This window comes from Microtus pennsylvanicus, chromosome 2 (assembly GCF_037038515.1).
Source record: "Microtus pennsylvanicus isolate mMicPen1 chromosome 2, mMicPen1.hap1, whole genome shotgun sequence".
Classification (NCBI taxonomy): Eukaryota; Metazoa; Chordata; class Mammalia; order Rodentia; family Cricetidae; genus Microtus; species Microtus pennsylvanicus.
The window spans coordinates 29,950,967-29,969,054 of record NC_134580.1 but is presented as its reverse complement, the minus strand read 5'-3'; the positions used below and the strand labels follow the sequence as shown (position 1 = coordinate 29,969,054).

At 47.0% G+C, this 18,088-nt stretch overlaps 1 protein-coding gene and 1 pseudogene across 1 annotated transcript in view; one reads left to right on the top strand and one right to left on the bottom strand.

Moving 5' to 3' along the window:
* The first annotated feature begins 286 nt into the window (after positions 1–286).
* LOC142844132 (ribonucleoprotein PTB-binding 1 pseudogene) lies at positions 287–4,472 on the top strand (annotated as a pseudogene).
* Positions 4,473–6,696: 2,224 nt separating this feature from the next.
* LOC142843393 (electroneutral sodium bicarbonate exchanger 1-like) overlaps positions 6,697–18,088 on the bottom strand; it is a 36,708-nt gene continuing 25,316 nt past the window's right edge. Inside the window, exons 5-10 of the mRNA XM_075960693.1 lie at positions 17,278–17,444; positions 10,978–11,166; positions 10,050–10,141; positions 8,941–9,098; positions 8,061–8,148; positions 6,697–7,035 (exon numbers count right to left, since the gene is read on the bottom strand). Coding sequence (XP_075816808.1) covers positions 6,751–7,035; positions 8,061–8,148; positions 8,941–9,098; positions 10,050–10,141; positions 10,978–11,166; positions 17,278–17,444 — 979 coding nt within the window. The 3' untranslated portion in view covers positions 6,697–6,750. The remainder of the gene's footprint in view (positions 7,036–8,060; positions 8,149–8,940; positions 9,099–10,049; positions 10,142–10,977; positions 11,167–17,277; positions 17,445–18,088) is intronic.

The window sequence follows — 18,088 nt, the reverse complement described above, 5'->3', positions numbered from 1 at the left end:
GCCTTGGCAAAGGCCCCCAACCCGATTCAGGTCCCTCATCCAGGGGCTATATAAGCCACTGCCATTATGCTAAAAAATGGAGGCTTTGACAAGAGAATTTGGCTTGGCCTCATTCTTCTCTTGCGCCCATGTTCTTTCAGGTAGCACCTCTCTAGACCCTGGAATAACTGGACCTGCTGAGCAGGTAAATATACTTGCTTTCTCTTCCTGTGAAGAAACATCATGACCAAAAACAACTGGAGGAAGGAAGCTTTACTTCCCTTTCACTTTCCTATCAGAAGCTACCATGAGTGGAAGTCAGGGCAGGAAGTCAAGACCAGAACCTCGAGGCAGGAACCAAAGCAGGTACCATGGAGTAAAGCCACTTACTGACTTGCTCTCCTTTCCTCTCTAAGACAGCTTATTTTATAGATACACCCATGACCTCCAACCAAGGGACATCAGACACTGATTGAAATTCCCCATAGACTTACTTATTAGATAGTTAAGTTCCTTCTTCCTCAGATTACTCCAGCGTGTGTCAAGTTGACATTTCCAACTGGCACACACTGACACCCATCTATTAGTGGATGGGGAGCATGGTCCACTTCTCACAGACCCTAACATACTGTCACGACTTTTGGCTCATGGAACCCATCACATCCGTCCTCAAAGCAATCAATTCCTTTTGTAGTAGACTCAGATTGATCAGAGTAACATGGTAGCCTCTGATTGACTATGGGATGCTGTGGGAATGCTCTGTTTCCCAGGACACTCCAGGGCAAGTGACTAACTTCTACGGGGCTGAGAAGAATAGACTTTATCACATTTTCTCCATAAGCTCCTCATCCAATTTCCTACCAGACAGAAAACTAGGACCCCAGCAGGCAGTGTGTTGATATGTTCAAAGTGATCAGAGGAAAAAAAATCTATCAGTGGTCCCGGAATCCACACCTCTGAAGGGGGAGGCACATGTGGTTTCTTCAATGAAACCGGATGTTCTGGGCGAATATTTTAGGGGAAGTAGAGGGGGAAATCCTCCCAAAATAAACCAAATAACCACCAAAATAGTTGAGAATGCAAATGAAAAATTTAGAGCAGACCTCGGAGCTAGGGCAACTCCCAAGTAACTTTTCTGAGTGTTTTTAGACTCCTTTAGCTCTCATGGCTACTTTGATGATTTAAATTCTGTTTTGTGTCTCTGTCTATGTGGATTCTAAACCCTGGTACAGTTGGTGCTGTCTTAGTTCCAGGTCTTTATGATCTCATGCCTCAGAAATACCATCCATTGCCACCTGCATTAAGCCATCTGCTACTGCTAAGGCTCTCATTGTTGTCACCGTCTGACCTCCAGTCCCTCACTGCCACACACCACCTTCTACAAATGTCTCCACTGCCTGTTTGTCCTGCAGTCGAACCCTAGACCAAACCACAAGATCAGCTATCCACTCCCAGTTCTACTTTTTTCAATCATTTATCGTTTTTAGTGAGATATAATTTTCTCCCCTCCCCTCCCATCATCCCCCTCCCCTCTACCCTCTCCTATGACCCCCATGCTCACAGTTTACTCAGGAGTTGTCTTTTCCTACTTGCCATGTCCATTAGATCCCTGTGTGTCACTCTTAGGGTCCTCTTTGTTGTCCAGGTTCTTTGGGTTGTGAATGGTTGGCTGGGTTTTCTTTGCTTTATGTCCACTCATGAGGGAGTGCATGATATTTGTCTTTCTGGGTCTGGGTTACCTCCTTCAATATGATGCTTTCTACATCCATCCATTTGCCTGCAAATTTCAAGATGTCATTATTTTTTTTTTTGCTGTGTAGTATTCCATTGTGTAAATGTACCACATTTTCTTTATGTATTTTTCAGTCGAGGGGCATTTAGGTTGTTTCCAGGTTCTGGCTACGAAAAACAATACTGTTATGAACATAGTTGAGCACATGCCCTTGTGGTATGATTGCTCATCCACTGGATATATATATCCAAAAGTGGTATTGCTGGGTCTTGAGGAAGGTTGTTTCCTAATTTTTGGAAAAATCACCATACTGATGCTCAAAGTGGCAGTATCAGCTTTCATTCCTACCAGCAATGCAGGAGTGTACCATTTACCCCACCATATATCCTCTCCAGAATATGCTGTCATTGGTGTTTTGATCTTGGCCATTCTGACAGGCATAAGATGTTATATCAGAGTTATTTACATATGCATTTCTCTGAAGGCTAAGGATGTGACCATTTCCTTAATTGTCTTTCAGCCATTTTAGATTCATCTGTTGAGAGTTCTCTGTTTAGGTCCATACCACATTTTTTACTGGAATGTCTGTATTTCCCACTTTTTCTTCCATGAGGTTCAGTGTGATTGGTGTCATGTTGAGATCTTTGATCCTTCTGGATTTGTGCTTTGTGCATGGCGATAGTTGGACCTATTTCATTCCTCGACATATTGATATTCAGTTATACCAGCACCATTTGTTGAATATGCTTTCTTTTTTAATATTTTATATATTTTACTTCTTTGTCAAATATCAGGTGTTTGTAGGTGTGTGGATTGATATCCATTCTTTGATTCAGTTCCATTGGTCCTCCTGTGTGCTCTTATGGCAATACCAGACGGTTTCAGTATTGTAGCTCTGTAGTAGAGTTTGAGTCAGGGATTGTGAGGCCTTCAGAAGTTCCTTTATTGTACAGGATTCTTTTGGTTATCGTGGACTTTTTGCTTTTCCATATGAGGTTGAGTATTGTTCTTTTGAGGTCTGTGAAGAATTTTGCTGGGATATTGATACACGTGGCTTTGAGTATGTAGATTGGTTTTGGTAAGATTGCCATTTTGACTACGTTAATTCTGCCTACCCGAGAGCATGGGACATCTTTCCATCTTCTAGTGTCTTCTTCAAATTCTTCCTTCAAAGATTTAAAGTTCTTGACTCACTGGCCGCTGGTCAACTTGGAGGCAGAGGCCAAAGGGGAAACTTTGTGGACCGCCTATCGATGAGCACCTGAACAGGAGCTGCTGTCCTTGGAACCGGAATAGATCCGGAAGCGCCTGGAACTACTGAGTGCCAGATCCATAACCGCTGCCATGATACTGATCCGGGGCCTTCCGGGGGACTTGACCAACCAGGAAGTAGGCTATTGTGATCTTCTGAGCGACTATGAACTCAAGGACAGTTGGTGGACAAATACAAAGGGACAGCTTTCGTGACCCTGCTGGAAGGGGATCAGGCTAAGCTGCCATCAAGGCCTTCCACCAGAGCCGGCTTCGAGAGCCGGAGCTGTCAGTTCAGCTGCAGCCTACAGATGCTCTGTTGTGTGTGGCCAAGCTGCCGCCCTGCCTGACCCAGGCACAGTGTGAGGAGCTGGTGCGGCCCTTTGGCAGCCTGGAGCGCTGCTTCGTAGTGTACAGAGAGCGCACAGGCCACTCTAAGGGCTATGGCTTTGCAGAGTACATGATGAACGGCTCGGCTGCCAGGGCAAGGCTGATTTACAGAGCAAACCACTGAGCCCCCAAACACTGTATGTGTATTGCACAGATGCTGGGCCGCTGTCTCCTGCCTTTTTGCGCTCCCGGTGCCTCTGTGTGGACCATCTGCCACCTGGCTTCAATGATGTGGATGCCCTGCACCAGGCACTGTCCGCGGTCGATATACCCACCTTCTTTCACCTGCCATGTGGCAAGGGTGGGCAGCTGAGGGGCTTTGCAGTACTGGAGTATGAGACAGCAGAGATGGCAGAGGCTGCAGAACAGAGGGCAGGTAGCCTGGACCTGGGTGGCAGTCACCTTCGTGTGTCCTTCTTTGCTCTAGGTTCTACTGGCCACAGCATGCTGACAGCACTCATTGCTGCCCATGCCACAGCTCCCAATCGAGGCAAGGGACTCCCGCTTGAGCCAAACATCCTGCAGCTGTTGGACAATCTGGGCCCATCTACCTCCCTCCAACTGCTGCTCAATCCTCTGCTGCATGAAGTGCCAGTGGCCAGCAGGGCCTTTTGGGTGTGCCCACTCCATGCTACGGCTCAGCGGACCTACCCTGTCCACTGCCCTGCTCCAGTTAGCCCTGCAGACCCAGAGTCAGAAGAAACCTGAGATCCTGGGAGACTCTCCTCTGGGTACCTCCAGGCAGGTGCCCAACCTGTCAATTCCCTCCTTGGGAGGTGTCTTCAGATGGTGATGCTGGCTCTGGGACTGAAACCTGCTGAGGGAAGCCACAATCCCTTACTACCACCACTGCTGGGCCCTTCTGGGGTGACCGGGAGCCCATGAGTCTGCATTCCCCAGCATCCCAGCTCATTCCACACCCAGCCCCTGTGGGACTCTGAGGCCCCAGTCTTTGTTAGAGGCCTCCTGAAGGACAATGTGCCCCTGCCAACCACCCCTGGGGTGTCACTGTTGGTTGAGCCCCCAAAAGGACTACCGCATCTCCCTGAACCCCTACCTGAATCTACATAGCCTGCTTTCATCCAGCAACCTGGAAGGCAAGGAGACCCGGGGCTGGTGAGCATTGTTTAATTTCCATGTGTTTGTGGGCTCTGGAATTAGCATTGCTGTTGAATTCTAATTTTAAGCCATGGAGATCTGATAAGATGCATGGGGTGTTTCAAATGTTTTGTGTCTGTTGAGGTTTGCTTTGTTACCCAGTATGTGCTCAATTTTTGAGAAGGTTCCATGAGGTGCTGAGAAGAAGGTATTTTCTTTTCTGTTTGGATGGAATGTTTTATCGATGTCTGTTGAGTCTATTTGAGTTATCACATCTGTTAGAGCCACTCACAGCTCTAGATCTACTCTGGAAGGTGACCTTTGACTCTTGTCAGTGCTTTGACCCTGCTTATCTCTCAGGGGTGATGTGAACAGCCTTCTGGGATGGATGGCTGGGACCAAGCCTGCTTTGGTCTCAAGGTAGAGTGGCCTCACAGCAAAACCTGCCTTCAGTCAGGACCAGAAGGGGTTAATCTTAACAAGCCCTGGCTGGAATCTTCTAGGGTGGTTGCACCACTGTAGAGAATTAGATCCTCAGGAAATACTGGTCTTTGTTGTGATAGTCAATGGGAGGCTCCCCCAAGGGACTGAAATGGCTGAGAGGTCTAGTCACATTTTGGGTCTTTCCTAGTTAGGTTTCCACTGCTGTGATAAACGCCATGACTGATACCAACTCGGGGAGACTGGGGTTTGTTCTTTACTACACTTCACCATCCATCAATGAGGAAAGCTGAGGTTCAAAGCTGGAGGCAGGAACTGAAGCAGAGACCATGGATGAGGCTGCTTACTGGCTTTGTCTCTCTGCCTTTCTACCTTCCTTGTACAACAAAACCACCTGTCCCTGGATCACATTATCCACCATAATGAGACTAGGCTCCCCTGCATGAATTAACAATGAAGAACACACCCTGTAGTCATGTCTGCAGGCCAATCTGGTGAAGGCAACTCTTTGAGGTTCTGTCTTCCCAGGTGTGTCTACTTAATAACTGAGGCTATTACTGCAAGGTTTTATTCATTTTCGAGAGATGATTTCTTGAAACCCAAATTGACCTCAAATTCAATATTTAACTGAGGATGACCTTGAACTTCTGATCTTCCTGTCTCTGCCTCTCAGGTGTTAGAGTTACAGGCATGTGCCACCGAGGCTGGCTAAGAAATTTTTATTCCTCTTCCCAGATCCATATTATTCCATAATGTAGTGGATTTAACTGTCCTTACTTTAAATCTTTTCTTTTATTTACGTATCTATTTGTTTTTGCAGTAGGGACATCATATGTGCAGGACCTTGGGAAGAACTCAAGTATAGACATGTGCCACCACCCCAGCTTGTGTGTGTGTGTGTATGTATGTAACATGTGTGGTCATGTGTGTGTACATGTACTCAACTAGTGCGTGATGTCTTTACCTCCTTCTCCCTTTTCTTCCCTCAATCAATTATTAATTTTGTTTTTTGTCATTGCTTTGACAGGGTCTTTCTGTAGTCCTGAAACTCCATATATACACTGATCTTGAACCCACAAAGATCTCTTGCTTCTGAGTTCTGGGATTAAAGGCATGTGCTGCCATATTCAAATAATCCTTGTTGTTTTGTTTTGTGGAGCCAGGATCTTACTATACAGTCCAGGCAGGCATGGAACTTGGTATGTAACTCGGGCTGGCTTTGCATTTATAATCCTTCTGTCTGTCTCCCAGCTGGTGAGATTAACGCATAGGGCATCACATGGGTTTCAGCCTCAGTTTCAGGTCTGCATCCCTGTCTCACCGACCTTTAAAATATTACCCTAGATCAGTCAATTCTGTAAACTAGAGACAAGAGCAGGGGCGGGCATCTGGGAAGGCCAAATTTACATGGATAAAAATGTCTGTCCTCATCTGGTACATACAGAAGCTCTCTTCCCATCCTCGGTATGTCAGAGAACCACTAGAAACCTATTTGTTCTTTCATTATACCATGTTTTTTTTTTAACTTGAATATTTTGTATACAATGTATTTCCAGGAAATACTTTCCCTCTCCCCTCCTTCACTCTAGATCAGTCCTTCCCTTTGTGGCGAGAACTCCATTCCCAGTTAACAATGATATTTTAGCCGGGCAGGGTTGGCACACTCCTTTAATCCCAGCACTTGGGAGGCAGAGGCAGATGGATCTCTGAGTTCGAAGCCAGCCTGTTCTACAAGAACTAGTTCCAGGACAGGCTCCAAAGCTACAGAGAAACCCTGTCTCAAAACCAAAAGAAAACAACAACAACAAAACAAAAGACAATGATATCTCATCACATCAGGGCCTACCTGTTATTACAGATTAGTCTTTTATTCCTAGTCTGACATTCAAGAGCTCCCAAACAGGGACAAGTCTTGGTATATTTGGCATAAACAGACATAACTTTTGCTTGTCTGTGGAAAGAACAGCAGCCACAAATAGCTTATATGCATACGTTACCTGGGAAGGGACATTTTTGGGTGGCTCAATTCTAATGGATGGGTCCCACTCCCCTGGAGGGAGCACAGTCACCTGGTCCAGGAACTCATCTATCCCGGCCAGAAGGTCATCTCGCTCCTTGGCTTTATATGCCACATCATGAAAAATCTACAGAAGGGAGGAAAACACCTTAGGAAAACTCAACATTACTGTGTTTGCAACGATATCCACTGAGAAATGGATACAGCCTCTTGATTTTTATCTCTGGCATGGATATCTAAGACATAAAACTTAGTGCTTAAAGGAACCTAACGCAGAGTGCGGAGGTGCCTGTGCCCGTGAATCCAGGCACACCCCAGACCACAGCAGGAGGGCACCTCAAGTGGAAGGCCAGGTGGGCTCAGGGAGTGAGACCCTGTGTCAAGGAGATAAGACACCACTTAAAGTCATTTTATTGTCTCCACAGGAGAAAGGACACAGAAATTCTCTTAGTCACGTCTGAAAATAGACAGTCTTGCTAATGGAGGTCATCTGTGAAAGGACCAGAGAGAGATCACACATGAACTTAGCGCACAGATGTGTGCCTTGGACAGCCATACATGAACTTAGCGCACAGATGTGTGCCTTGGAACCACTGCACAGCAGCCCTCACCAGGTACAGAGTGACCATGACACCTCCACATGACACTGCCCGAGGGCACAGCCTGACCTTATGCAAACCTCTCTTTCCAGGGAACAGGAGTATTTCTTTATACAAATAAGTTCAACATATTTAATTAACTATATTCTCTAGAAAGTTAACTCAGGCTTCATGAGCTACATTAAATATGAGTTGACACATTTTACTTGGCAATAATAATTCTCCCAGAAAATGATGTCTTTGCATCTTGGATTACTTAAAAAAGGGAGAGTTAAGTGGCCATACTGGTACATGCTTATAATCCCAGCACTAGGTGTTCAAGGCCAACCTGGGCTACTAAGAACCTGTCTATAAACAAACAAGCAATGGAACTGCAAGGAAAGTCTCCCAGAGGGTGTGGTTCTCTTTGAATGGCTCCTAGAGAAGTCCCGGATGCTTCCCAGCAGATGCTGCCACAGTCCTTATCGTATCCCCAACAACGCACACAGCTTCCGCGAGATAGAAATGCTCACTAATTACGAGATGAGTGGATGGAAGGCAGAGTGGTCTGTACCTCATCGGTCATGATGGTGGCCATGGATCTGCCAATCTCGTGGTACTGCTGACCTTTTCCTACTGGGCCCAGCAAGATAAACAAAAATCTGCCAAAACACACAAAAGAGGGAGCTACATAAATAAAGAAGGAGAAGGGACATCTTATCCACTCTAAATAGCAAACCTCGCCCCGACTACCACACAGAGACCATCACCGCCTTCAAGAAGAACATCAGCCTGCTATGGCCAGGCGCCATTCAGAGCTATTAATAAGACATCATTCAATAACGTGGCTGGCTGGGCTTCTTAGCGTTACCATAGACACAGTTCCTAGCCATAGAAAGGATGTCTTTTCAAAACACTGCACCGCTGTGTAAATTCAAGGTTATCTAATCCCCATCCATTGTTCTATTAAGAAAATGACAGAGAAAGGGAAGGATAAGAAGTTGAAATGACCAAGTCCTGGAGAGGAGCGTGAATTGTGTTCTGGACATCTGTGCACTCTCTATAATCAGTGGGGCTCTGAATCACCACGTCACCACCTTGGGGCACACAAATAGCCAAGTCCTGCCAGCACTGTGGAAAGACATCAGTACCTTTCCCTAGAGACAGTTCCCTGGAGACGAAGGCCTCCTGGTGTGACAATCCACTGGACCTTGCTGTGCTCTTTCCCTGTTCTCCTGGGCTCTTCTTCCAAGGCCAACAGTACTCATGGTCACAGCCTTAAAACTTAGAACTCACTCCCCCCCACCCCTCATCCTCCCTTCACCCCCACTTTCATAGCTCACCAAGGAATTTTAAACACTCTCTCCGAACGGCACACCCTAACTTCTGGTACTAACTAGCTGCTAGCGCCAGTGCTCACACAGGTCACTCAGCTCGGGGCAGGACCCAGGTACCTTGTTGGGATGGGCACTTCTGTCAGGCCCGAGAGGAGCACAGCTGGGGAGAGCCTCACAAAGGCGACGATGGGACGGTCCAGAGTGTCCACCTCTCCAACCAAGACATTGGAGGCCTCTGCCCCAGTGGGAATTTTTTTCATGAAATGAAGGTCCACCTGAAAGTACACAGGAGCCTTTGAGAATTTAGGAGCCATCGGCTTCGCTGGCAATCATTCTCTTCAAGTATCACTCAAGGTTACAGAAGAGTTCCTCACTGTTTTATTTGATTTTTATAAAAACCCTGAATGGAGCGATCATAGATCAGATCAGTCCACTATTTTAAAAAAAAGGGGAAGAGATTAAGATTCAGGGAGAGAATTCTGACTACAACTACGGAGTATAGAATACACGCATGAGTGTGTACACACACACACATTTATCATTTATAGCACATATAAACTATATGTAATTTAGTGTGTGGGGTGTGTGTTTAGGTGTTGTATGTGTGTGTGTCTACACAGGCTGCAGTCCATGTATGGAAGCCAGAGAACACCTTGTGAAAATCAGTTCCTCCACCACTGTGTGGGTTTCAGGGCAGAATTCAGGCAGCAACACCTTTAGCCACTGAGCCACTCAAGAATCAAAGTTTAAGTCCGAGAACTTTCATCCCACCCCACCATGCTCCTCTGGGAGGAAGCGCCTCGGGAGTTCTGGGTCATGTTATTTCTCCTTGCAAATACTGACTGCTCCATCAGATGCAGCAGCCACAGCCCTCCAAGAAGAGCCAGACATCACGAGCTTTAGGAGGCAGCGGCAAAATACTGCAGTGACAACAGTGACGAGAGTGAGAAGGATGCACGGCAGCAGGTGCCAGAGGGTCACTAATGCACCGGGAGCCGGGGCAGTGGGGCTCAGCAGCAGGCTGCCTTCACTGCGCTGAGTCGGCTGGCTGAGTGTGCACAGGGAGACAACAAGGAAGATGGCGTCCCTTTTCACAGAGCAGTGCTGCTCCTGGGGAAGGCTCATGAGCCATCGGAGCTTACCAGACCCCAGAAAGATTCCGGAAGACCCTGGGCTCCACTACAGATAACCTTCGGTCTAGAAGTCAACCTGCCATGTCTCCTCACCTTGCTTAGATCCACAGGACTGTGCTCGCAATTCACTCCGTTTTTCACCTCAAGACTCGTAGTTGGAGCAGACTGAGGAGAAACAGTCTGACCTATTTGGAGACAGTCAAACAGAATCTGCCAAGGGCTTGCCCCTCCTTCCCCTCAGATCCAGCCATCCATCACAGCCAGCTGTGACCTCTACAGGCTGGGAGGACTATGAAGCAGAGTCCATCACGTCTGTCCCTGCACTCAGTGCTAAGAAGGCAGAGGTCTAGTCCTCCATTACCTTCCTATCTTCCTTTCTCTCTGCAGAGAGCCATCCTGACCCTCAGTGCGCCAGCACCTCTGCACAGAGCTTGGCAAACAGCTTGCCAGCAAAGGAGGAGAAGCTGCAGGCGAGGCCTCGCCCAGCCATGGCAAGAGAAGTGGTTAACAGCTGGGCCCACCCGCGCCTGTACACAGGCTATGGACCTAAGCTAACACACAGAAATCCCACAACAAATGGAAGGAAGGTCCTGCCATTGTCTTTATTAAGTGCGATGTGAAGATTGTCCAGGGCCATACACTCTCCAGGGGGTGGAGCCAAAGCAGAAGCCTGGAGGCCTGGCTAGACCACAGCAGTTTGTGTCTAAGCAGACTTTTGTTTAACTGGACAAGGCTGCAGCTCACCTTCTCTGGCCCAGCTCCTCATCGATGTGACCATTCTCCCCAGAGCTACACCTTCTCTGGGAGCACAGGGGATACATCCCTCACCTCGCAGTCCCCCCTGGAATGCTATCCAAGGGCACACGGAGAAGGGAGCATCCTAGTCACCCAGCTCACTACCCATCAAGGAGTCCAGGGGCCTAAGTGTCACAGCCTCGCCCTGCAGTAATTCCGCATCGCCAACTGGTCCCCAAATGTGTTTTCAACAGAGAGAAAAAGAGAGACACCCCCAAGTCCTTACCATCTTTGTCCATGGAATGTGGGTCCGATTGCTTCTTGCCAACCTCAGCAAAGGAGCGGACAATGGGAATGAGGTTGTTCCTCCGCCTATCATTCTGATGGTGGTGTTTCTTGAGAAGGGCTTCCCGCACTTTAACCCTCATACTGTCATTCAGGTCACTGAACAGTTCTTGCTGGTCCAGTATCAGGTCTAGGAAAGAGACATTCACAGCAACACTCAGACGGAGAGTTCAGGAACTCAAGGGGAAGGGTATGAGGTGGCAGGGGAAGGGGAAAAAGGCAGAGATGAGCTGCTCTCCTAGCGTCACCAAGGTGGTTTCAGCTTCCTGTCTGAAGGAGCATTTGGGTTTTGTAGGTATGGAACACCGTCCTTTGCTTATTTAACAACGAGACAACAACGTGAACACATGGTTTAGGGACAGAGTGTCACTATGCTACGTAGGCTGCCATGAATTCCCGGGTTAATGTGACCTTTCTGCAAGAGTGGGACTTACTGGAGCTGGAGAGATGGCCCCATGGATAAGAACACTGACTGCTCTTACAGAGAACCTGGGTTCTATTCCGAGTACCCCCATGGTGGTCATAACCATCTGTAATTCCAGTTCTAGGAGACCCAACACCCTCTTATAGCCCCCCAAGGGCACCAGGCATGTGGTGTACATGCACACATGATATCAAACGACTCATACGTATAAAATAAAACTAATTAATTAAAAAAATTTTAAGGTAGGACTTAATCACGGTGAGTATGCCATTATGCTTAGCTCCAACCATTGCTTAGGGAACGAGGTCTCTGAGTATTTAATGCATGCCCAGAACTGTACCATGGGGTTTTCATCTGTCCAGTCCTCACTGAAACTCAAAAAAGTGGGCATTTTGATGAAAATTCTTTTTTAAATTCTATTTTTAAATGGATTTTTTATCTATATTTATGTGTGTGTGTGTGTATGCCCCATATGTGTGCAGGTACCCAGGAAGACTGGAAGAGAATCATCAGCTCCCCTGTAGCTGGAATTACAAGTGGCCATGAGCCACACAATGTGGTCCTGGGAACCAAACTTGAGTCCTCTGCAGGAGGAGCAAATGCTCTTAACTTCTGAGCCAGAGTTCTTCCAAACAAGGAAACCAAGGCACGGTTCTTACAAAAGTCCCCAAGCTCTTACACCTGCGAAGCCGAAGAGCCAGGGTTCGCGTCCAGCTCTGGCTGACTAAGAGCCCACGATTACCCTCTTAACTCTACTGTCCTTCCTCCATGAGCCCAGCATTGTTGTAACTGTCAGGGATGCTGCAACCTTGAGCTCCAGTGGATACTTGAAAGTGCAGCCTATAATCAACCCAATTATAAAATGGGGCACTGAGCTGAACAGAGAATTCTCAACAGAAGAACTTCAAATGGCCAAAAGACACTTAAGGTCATGCTCAACTTCCTTAGCGATCAGGGAAATGCAAATCAAGACAACTTTAAGATACCATCTTACACCTGTCAGAATGGCTAAAATCAAAAACACCAATGATAGCCTTTGCAGGAGAGGTTGTGGAGAAAGGGATACACTCATCCATTGCCGGTGGGAATGCAAACTTGTGCAATCACTTTGGAAAGCAGTGTGGCGGTTTCCTAGGAAATTCGGGATCAACCAACACTGGACCCAGCAATACCACTCTTGGGAATATACCCAAGAGAGGCCCTATCATACAACAAAAGTATATGCTCAACTATATTCATAGCAGCATTGTTTGTAATAGCCAGAACCTGGAAACAACCTAGATGCCCTTCAATGGAAGAATGGATGAAGAAAGTATGGAATATATACATATTAGAGTACTACTCAGCACTAAAAAACAAGGACTTCTTGAATTTTGCATACAAATGGATGGAAATAGAAAACACTATCCTGAGTGAGGTAAGCCAGACCCTAAAAGAGGAACATGGGATTACTCACTCATATTTGGTTTCTAGCCATAAATAAAGGATATTGAGCCTATAATTCGCGATCCTAGAGAAGCTAAATAAGAAGGTGAATCCAAAGACAAACATATAGGCATCCTCCTGAATATTAACCTTCATCAGGCGATGAAACGAGACAGAGTCAGAGACCCACATTGGAGCACCGGACTGAAATCTCAAGGTCCAAATCAGGAGCAGAAGGAGAGAGAGCACGAGCAAGGAACTCTGGACCACAAGGGGTGCACCCACACACTGAGACATTGGGGATGTTCTACCGGGAACTCACCAAGGCCAGCTGGCCTGGGTCTGAAAAAGCATGGGATAAAACCAGACTTGCTGAACATAGCAGACAATGAGGACTACTGAGAACTCAAGAACAATGGCAATGAGTTTTTGATCCTACTGCACGTACTGGCTTTGGGGGAGCCTAGGCAGTTTGGATGCTCACCTTACTAGACCTGGATGGAGGTGGGTGGTCCTTGGACTTCCCACAGGTCAGGGAACCCTGATTGCTCTTCGAGCTGATGAGGGAGGGGGACTTGATCAGGGGAGGGAGAGGGAAATGGGAGGCGGTGGCAGGGAGGAGGCAGAAATCTTTAATAAATAAATAAATTTAAAAAAGTATATAAAAGAAAAGAAAGTGCAGCCTAAAGAAAGGTTAAATTGGGGATGGAGAGATGGTTCCGTGGTTTGGAGCATGGGCTGCTTTTCCAGAAGACATACATGCAGATAAAATATGAATATAAAATGAAATAATAAAGTTTAAAAATGTATTATTTAAATTAGTTAACTGCTCACTGAAGACAATCACCAGCATTAAAACTATCAAGGTTTGCGGAAGGTCTTACTTGGTTCTGTCATCAGGGCTCTAGATAAATGTCCAGAGCTTCAGGCCCTACACTCTATCCCTAATTCCATTATTCCTGACCTATCTGACCTTGGAATTACATGACCACTCTCTTCTCAGTCTCCCCTATACAGAGAGGACAGCGCCGATGTCTCCCCATGCTGATGGCTGCCACATTGAGCTGTGAGCAGCTGGTCCTCCTGCCTGTTCTATGTGCCGGGACCAGAGGGGTGAGCAATCAAGGCAGGAGTCCTGCATATTTAGCCTTTATAATGATTATTTCTTCTCTCATAAACACTCATGCTTCAAAATCCTGCACTTTGAAAGAAGAAAATTCCACCAGGGCCCTCTTCTAGCTATTGTTTTTATCTTTTCTCTTCCCACTTAAAATTCTCAAAAGCAAACAATCGTACTTTAAGAATTACCTGCCGCTCCCTGCCAAGTGCCAAAGTGTCACGAAAATCCGTGTCTGCTCTGGGCCTTTAGGAACACAGCTCTGCCAAGAACTCATTTCAGATTTCCGGCTTCCAAACTTATTGTTTGATTGGTTTCATTTTGAGACGAGATCTTGCTACAAGCCCAGAGTGGTCTTGAACTTGATCTACCTGCCTTACCCTCTGAGTGCTGGCATTCCAGGTGTTACCGCCACACATGTGGACTTGGGTTGCAGCAGTCCTGGTGGCTAACACAGGCTTGGCAGCTGGCACTGGCTGTCCCCTCACCATCCGCACTCCTGAGCTCAGTCTCCACGGGCGACTCGCTTCCGTCAGCCTGCTTATGCCCCGCAGTCATCCTCAGACAGGTGGTGTCCCCACCCCCATTTTTATCCTCAATGATCTCAACTGCCCTGGAGACTGTAAGCACCAAATGCCATGGACCGGTGTGACCTATCTCAAGTCACATCAAAGATTCAATCATGAGCAGACATCATCTGGATGTACCCACACCCTAAAACTTAGCAAGTACAAAATGAAACCCATCCTCTTTCCACCCACCAGACCTCCGGATTTTCTAGTCATCCAGCCACAAACTAGAATCCTGAACATTCTTCCCTTCCTGCCCAAAACCAGTCCATCAAGTGATTCCCACCACTCTATCTCCTGAGCTGCTCTGGCAATCAGCCCTTGCTGTAGGGCCCACTGAGGGGACCCTGGCCCACTGAGGGGACACTGGCCCACTGAGGGGACCCTGGCCCACTGAGGGGACACTGGCCCACTGAGGGGACCCTGACCAACTGAGGGGACCCTGGCCCACTGAGGGGACCCTGGCCCACTGAGGGGACACTGGCCCACTGAGGGGACCCTGGACCACTGGAGCAGGTGGCTCTGCCAGGTCTTACCCTTCTCCCTCAGCCCCTCTGCCTTGCTTAAAAACCTTTGGGTTGCATTCCTAAAGCTGCCACCAAGGTTTCTTCCCTTGTTGTCCACCTCCTCCTCCTGAGACTGACTCGAGTCCAGCTATCAGAAGCCCCCTTTGACTCACCTAATTAACATGCCCAATTAAAATTAAACACCTCACCCTAATACAGATTTCTCCTACTTTACCGTTATGTGCCTATGTGCCACATCTGTCTCCTCCTATTCGGAGGCGGTCCTTTGTCCCTCTGGGACAAATATTCCTGCCCCCCTTCCCTCATCAGCTTCCCCATCCCCCCTCAGCCCTACCTCTGTCATCACCGCATCCTAGCCCACTTAAGAGAACCCCCTTCCCTCATCTGCTACCCCATCCCCCCTCAGCCCTACCTCTGTCACCACTGCGCCCTAGCCCACTGTAACATGGACCCCCTTCCCTTCTCCTAAAATTCCACCTGCAACGTCATCTGCTGCTTCTTTTTCTGCCTGAGTCAGACAGCAGCCACTTAAACTTTTCTTTTCCACTTATAAAAGATCACCTTAGAAACAGGTGCTTGGATGTGGTTTGTACCTAATCTGGGGTCCAGGAAGGAGCAGCCCTGTGCCGGGGGTGGTGGAGGGAAGGTCTCCTTCCTCTGCAGCAGTGGAGCACCATCTCACCTGATCGGATCCAACGACCTGGTTCACGCTCCCTTTAGCTCACCCTCCGTCTTGCTTACAGCTAATTTGATCGAGTACTACCCCCCAGACTTCAGCAGGGTCTCCTCATTCTTGATGATTATAATATCACTAACTCTCCAGGGCTCCTCCACTGAAAAACAGGGCACAAACTTTCTGGGGAACTTCATGGGCATTTATACACATAGTCAGAAGTCAATGAAATACAGATGCGACCCACTTGGATTAAAGTCTATGAGTTGAGTCGTGTGAGGGAAGATAAAAGTACTCTGGGAAAATTCCCAGAAACCATGAGTGTTGGGACCTCAGTTTCTTCAAAAACACCCAACTGTTCTGGGATGTGCTTTTGTGCCCCTTCCAGGTGTATTGATTGGACAGGAGTAAGTTTATTCTTTACGACTGGCTACTGTTTGTATGAGGTGTATTGATTGGACAGGAGTAAGTTTATTCTTTACGACTGGCTACTGTTTGTATGAGGTGTATTGATTGGACAGGGGTGAGTCCACTCTTTCTGATTGGCTACTGTTTTTATAAGCCTCCACAGAGAACATGTTTTTGCCAATTGCCAAGGGCAACTTGCCCACTACCTGAGACTTGCCTGTGGCGCTGTCTTCAGGGTGTAAACTGTACTTTGGGGCTCCATTCTCGCAGGTTCCACTATCTCTAGAGCAGTGAACGTGACTCTAACTCTGAACTCACTTTTTTTTTTAAAAAATTCTACTTCCCCCACAGTTGGGAGTACACCTGGGGCACCGCCTTAGGAAAGAGTTCGCACAGGAGTCCATCAGTACTGACCTCCATCCCCCGGGGCCCCCAAAAGTCCTTAGAGAGGCATGATTATTTAGACACTTGGAATGGAGAAATCTTTAACCTGTCTACTAGAATGGAGTCAATCTGAGGGGAAGTGTTCCACATGCCATCTGGTAGTCTCCAAAGCTGTGCCCCAAACACAGTATCTTAAAGTCTGTTCACATCAGAAAACCCCACAAGACAGGTCTATCCTGCATGCTGCGCTGAACCATGGGAATGCTATGGCTCACGTTCCTGCATATCTGTTCTAGATGACATATTTTATACTGCTAAATCTTTAATTTTCTTCTTTTAGGTATTAGGATTGTCACAATTATTTGTGTGCACGTGCGTGTGATGAAGGCGTGCGCCATCGGGTCTTCGTGGAGGACAGAGGACAACTTTCCTAAGTTACTTCTTCCGTCATGAGTTTCTGGGTGGGACTCAAGTTGCCCAGCAAATATGTTTACTAACTGAGCCATCTGAGCAGTCCTTTCATTTTCTTTCTTTCTGACTTCCTTGTTCTGTCTGTTTTGCTTAAGATAAAGTATCACTGTATAGTGCAGGCCTTGAACCCGTCTTTCCCCTGCTTCAGCCCTGCCAACTTCCAGGATTACCGGTGTGCACCAGAACACCTGCCTCTTATACTTTCTATTTATGCAAAATGTCTCGGCCCTTTATTAGCCTTACCTGAAATTTCTTCTATGCTGCTTGCACGCATGTCCAGGAGGACAGAGCCATTGATGAGGCAGCTCCTCAGCTCAAACAGACTGTGCAGAGAGAGGGTGGCCACGTAAGGCTTGCTCCAACGCTCTCCCCCATCTTCAACATCCTCTTCAAACTTCAGCCACCTGCAAACACGGCCAATAATGAGATGCCACAGACAGAAGATGGTTTTTTTTTCAAGAGGACAAAATATCTAAAAGGTCATAGAGAACACTGGAACACCTGGTTCAGACACAAAAATACTGGAAAAGCAAGTTGTGACACAGTGCAAATCTTTTTTGTTTTGTTTTTTGAGTACGGGTTTCTCCGTGTAACAGCCCTTGCTGTCCTGGAACTCACGTTGTAGACCAGGCTGGCCTTGAACTCCTTTGTCTCTGTCTCCTGAGTGCTGGGACTAAAGGTGAGGATCACCAATGCCCAACCTTAATCCCACTTTTATTTAAAGACAAATCTAAAATTATAAACACATATATGTATAAGACCCTAAATATATGCCTTGTTTTCGCCTTGGGACAGTAGGATTGAAGGTAACTGTCATTTTCTTCCTTTTGCGTACCTTCACTTATTTTATTGTCTATAGGAAACGTGACTTTTACAAATTTAATCTTTATCATTTGGACATATTGACAAACCGTATTAAGAAAAAAATGACATTTTTATCTGTGCTCTATATGACTTCAGAAATCCACAAAGACAGAAACACGGAAGACTAACCGTCTTGTCACATGGCATCAGGCCAGCTGGCCTGTTTAGCTCTCTCGGCCCCTGGGAAACA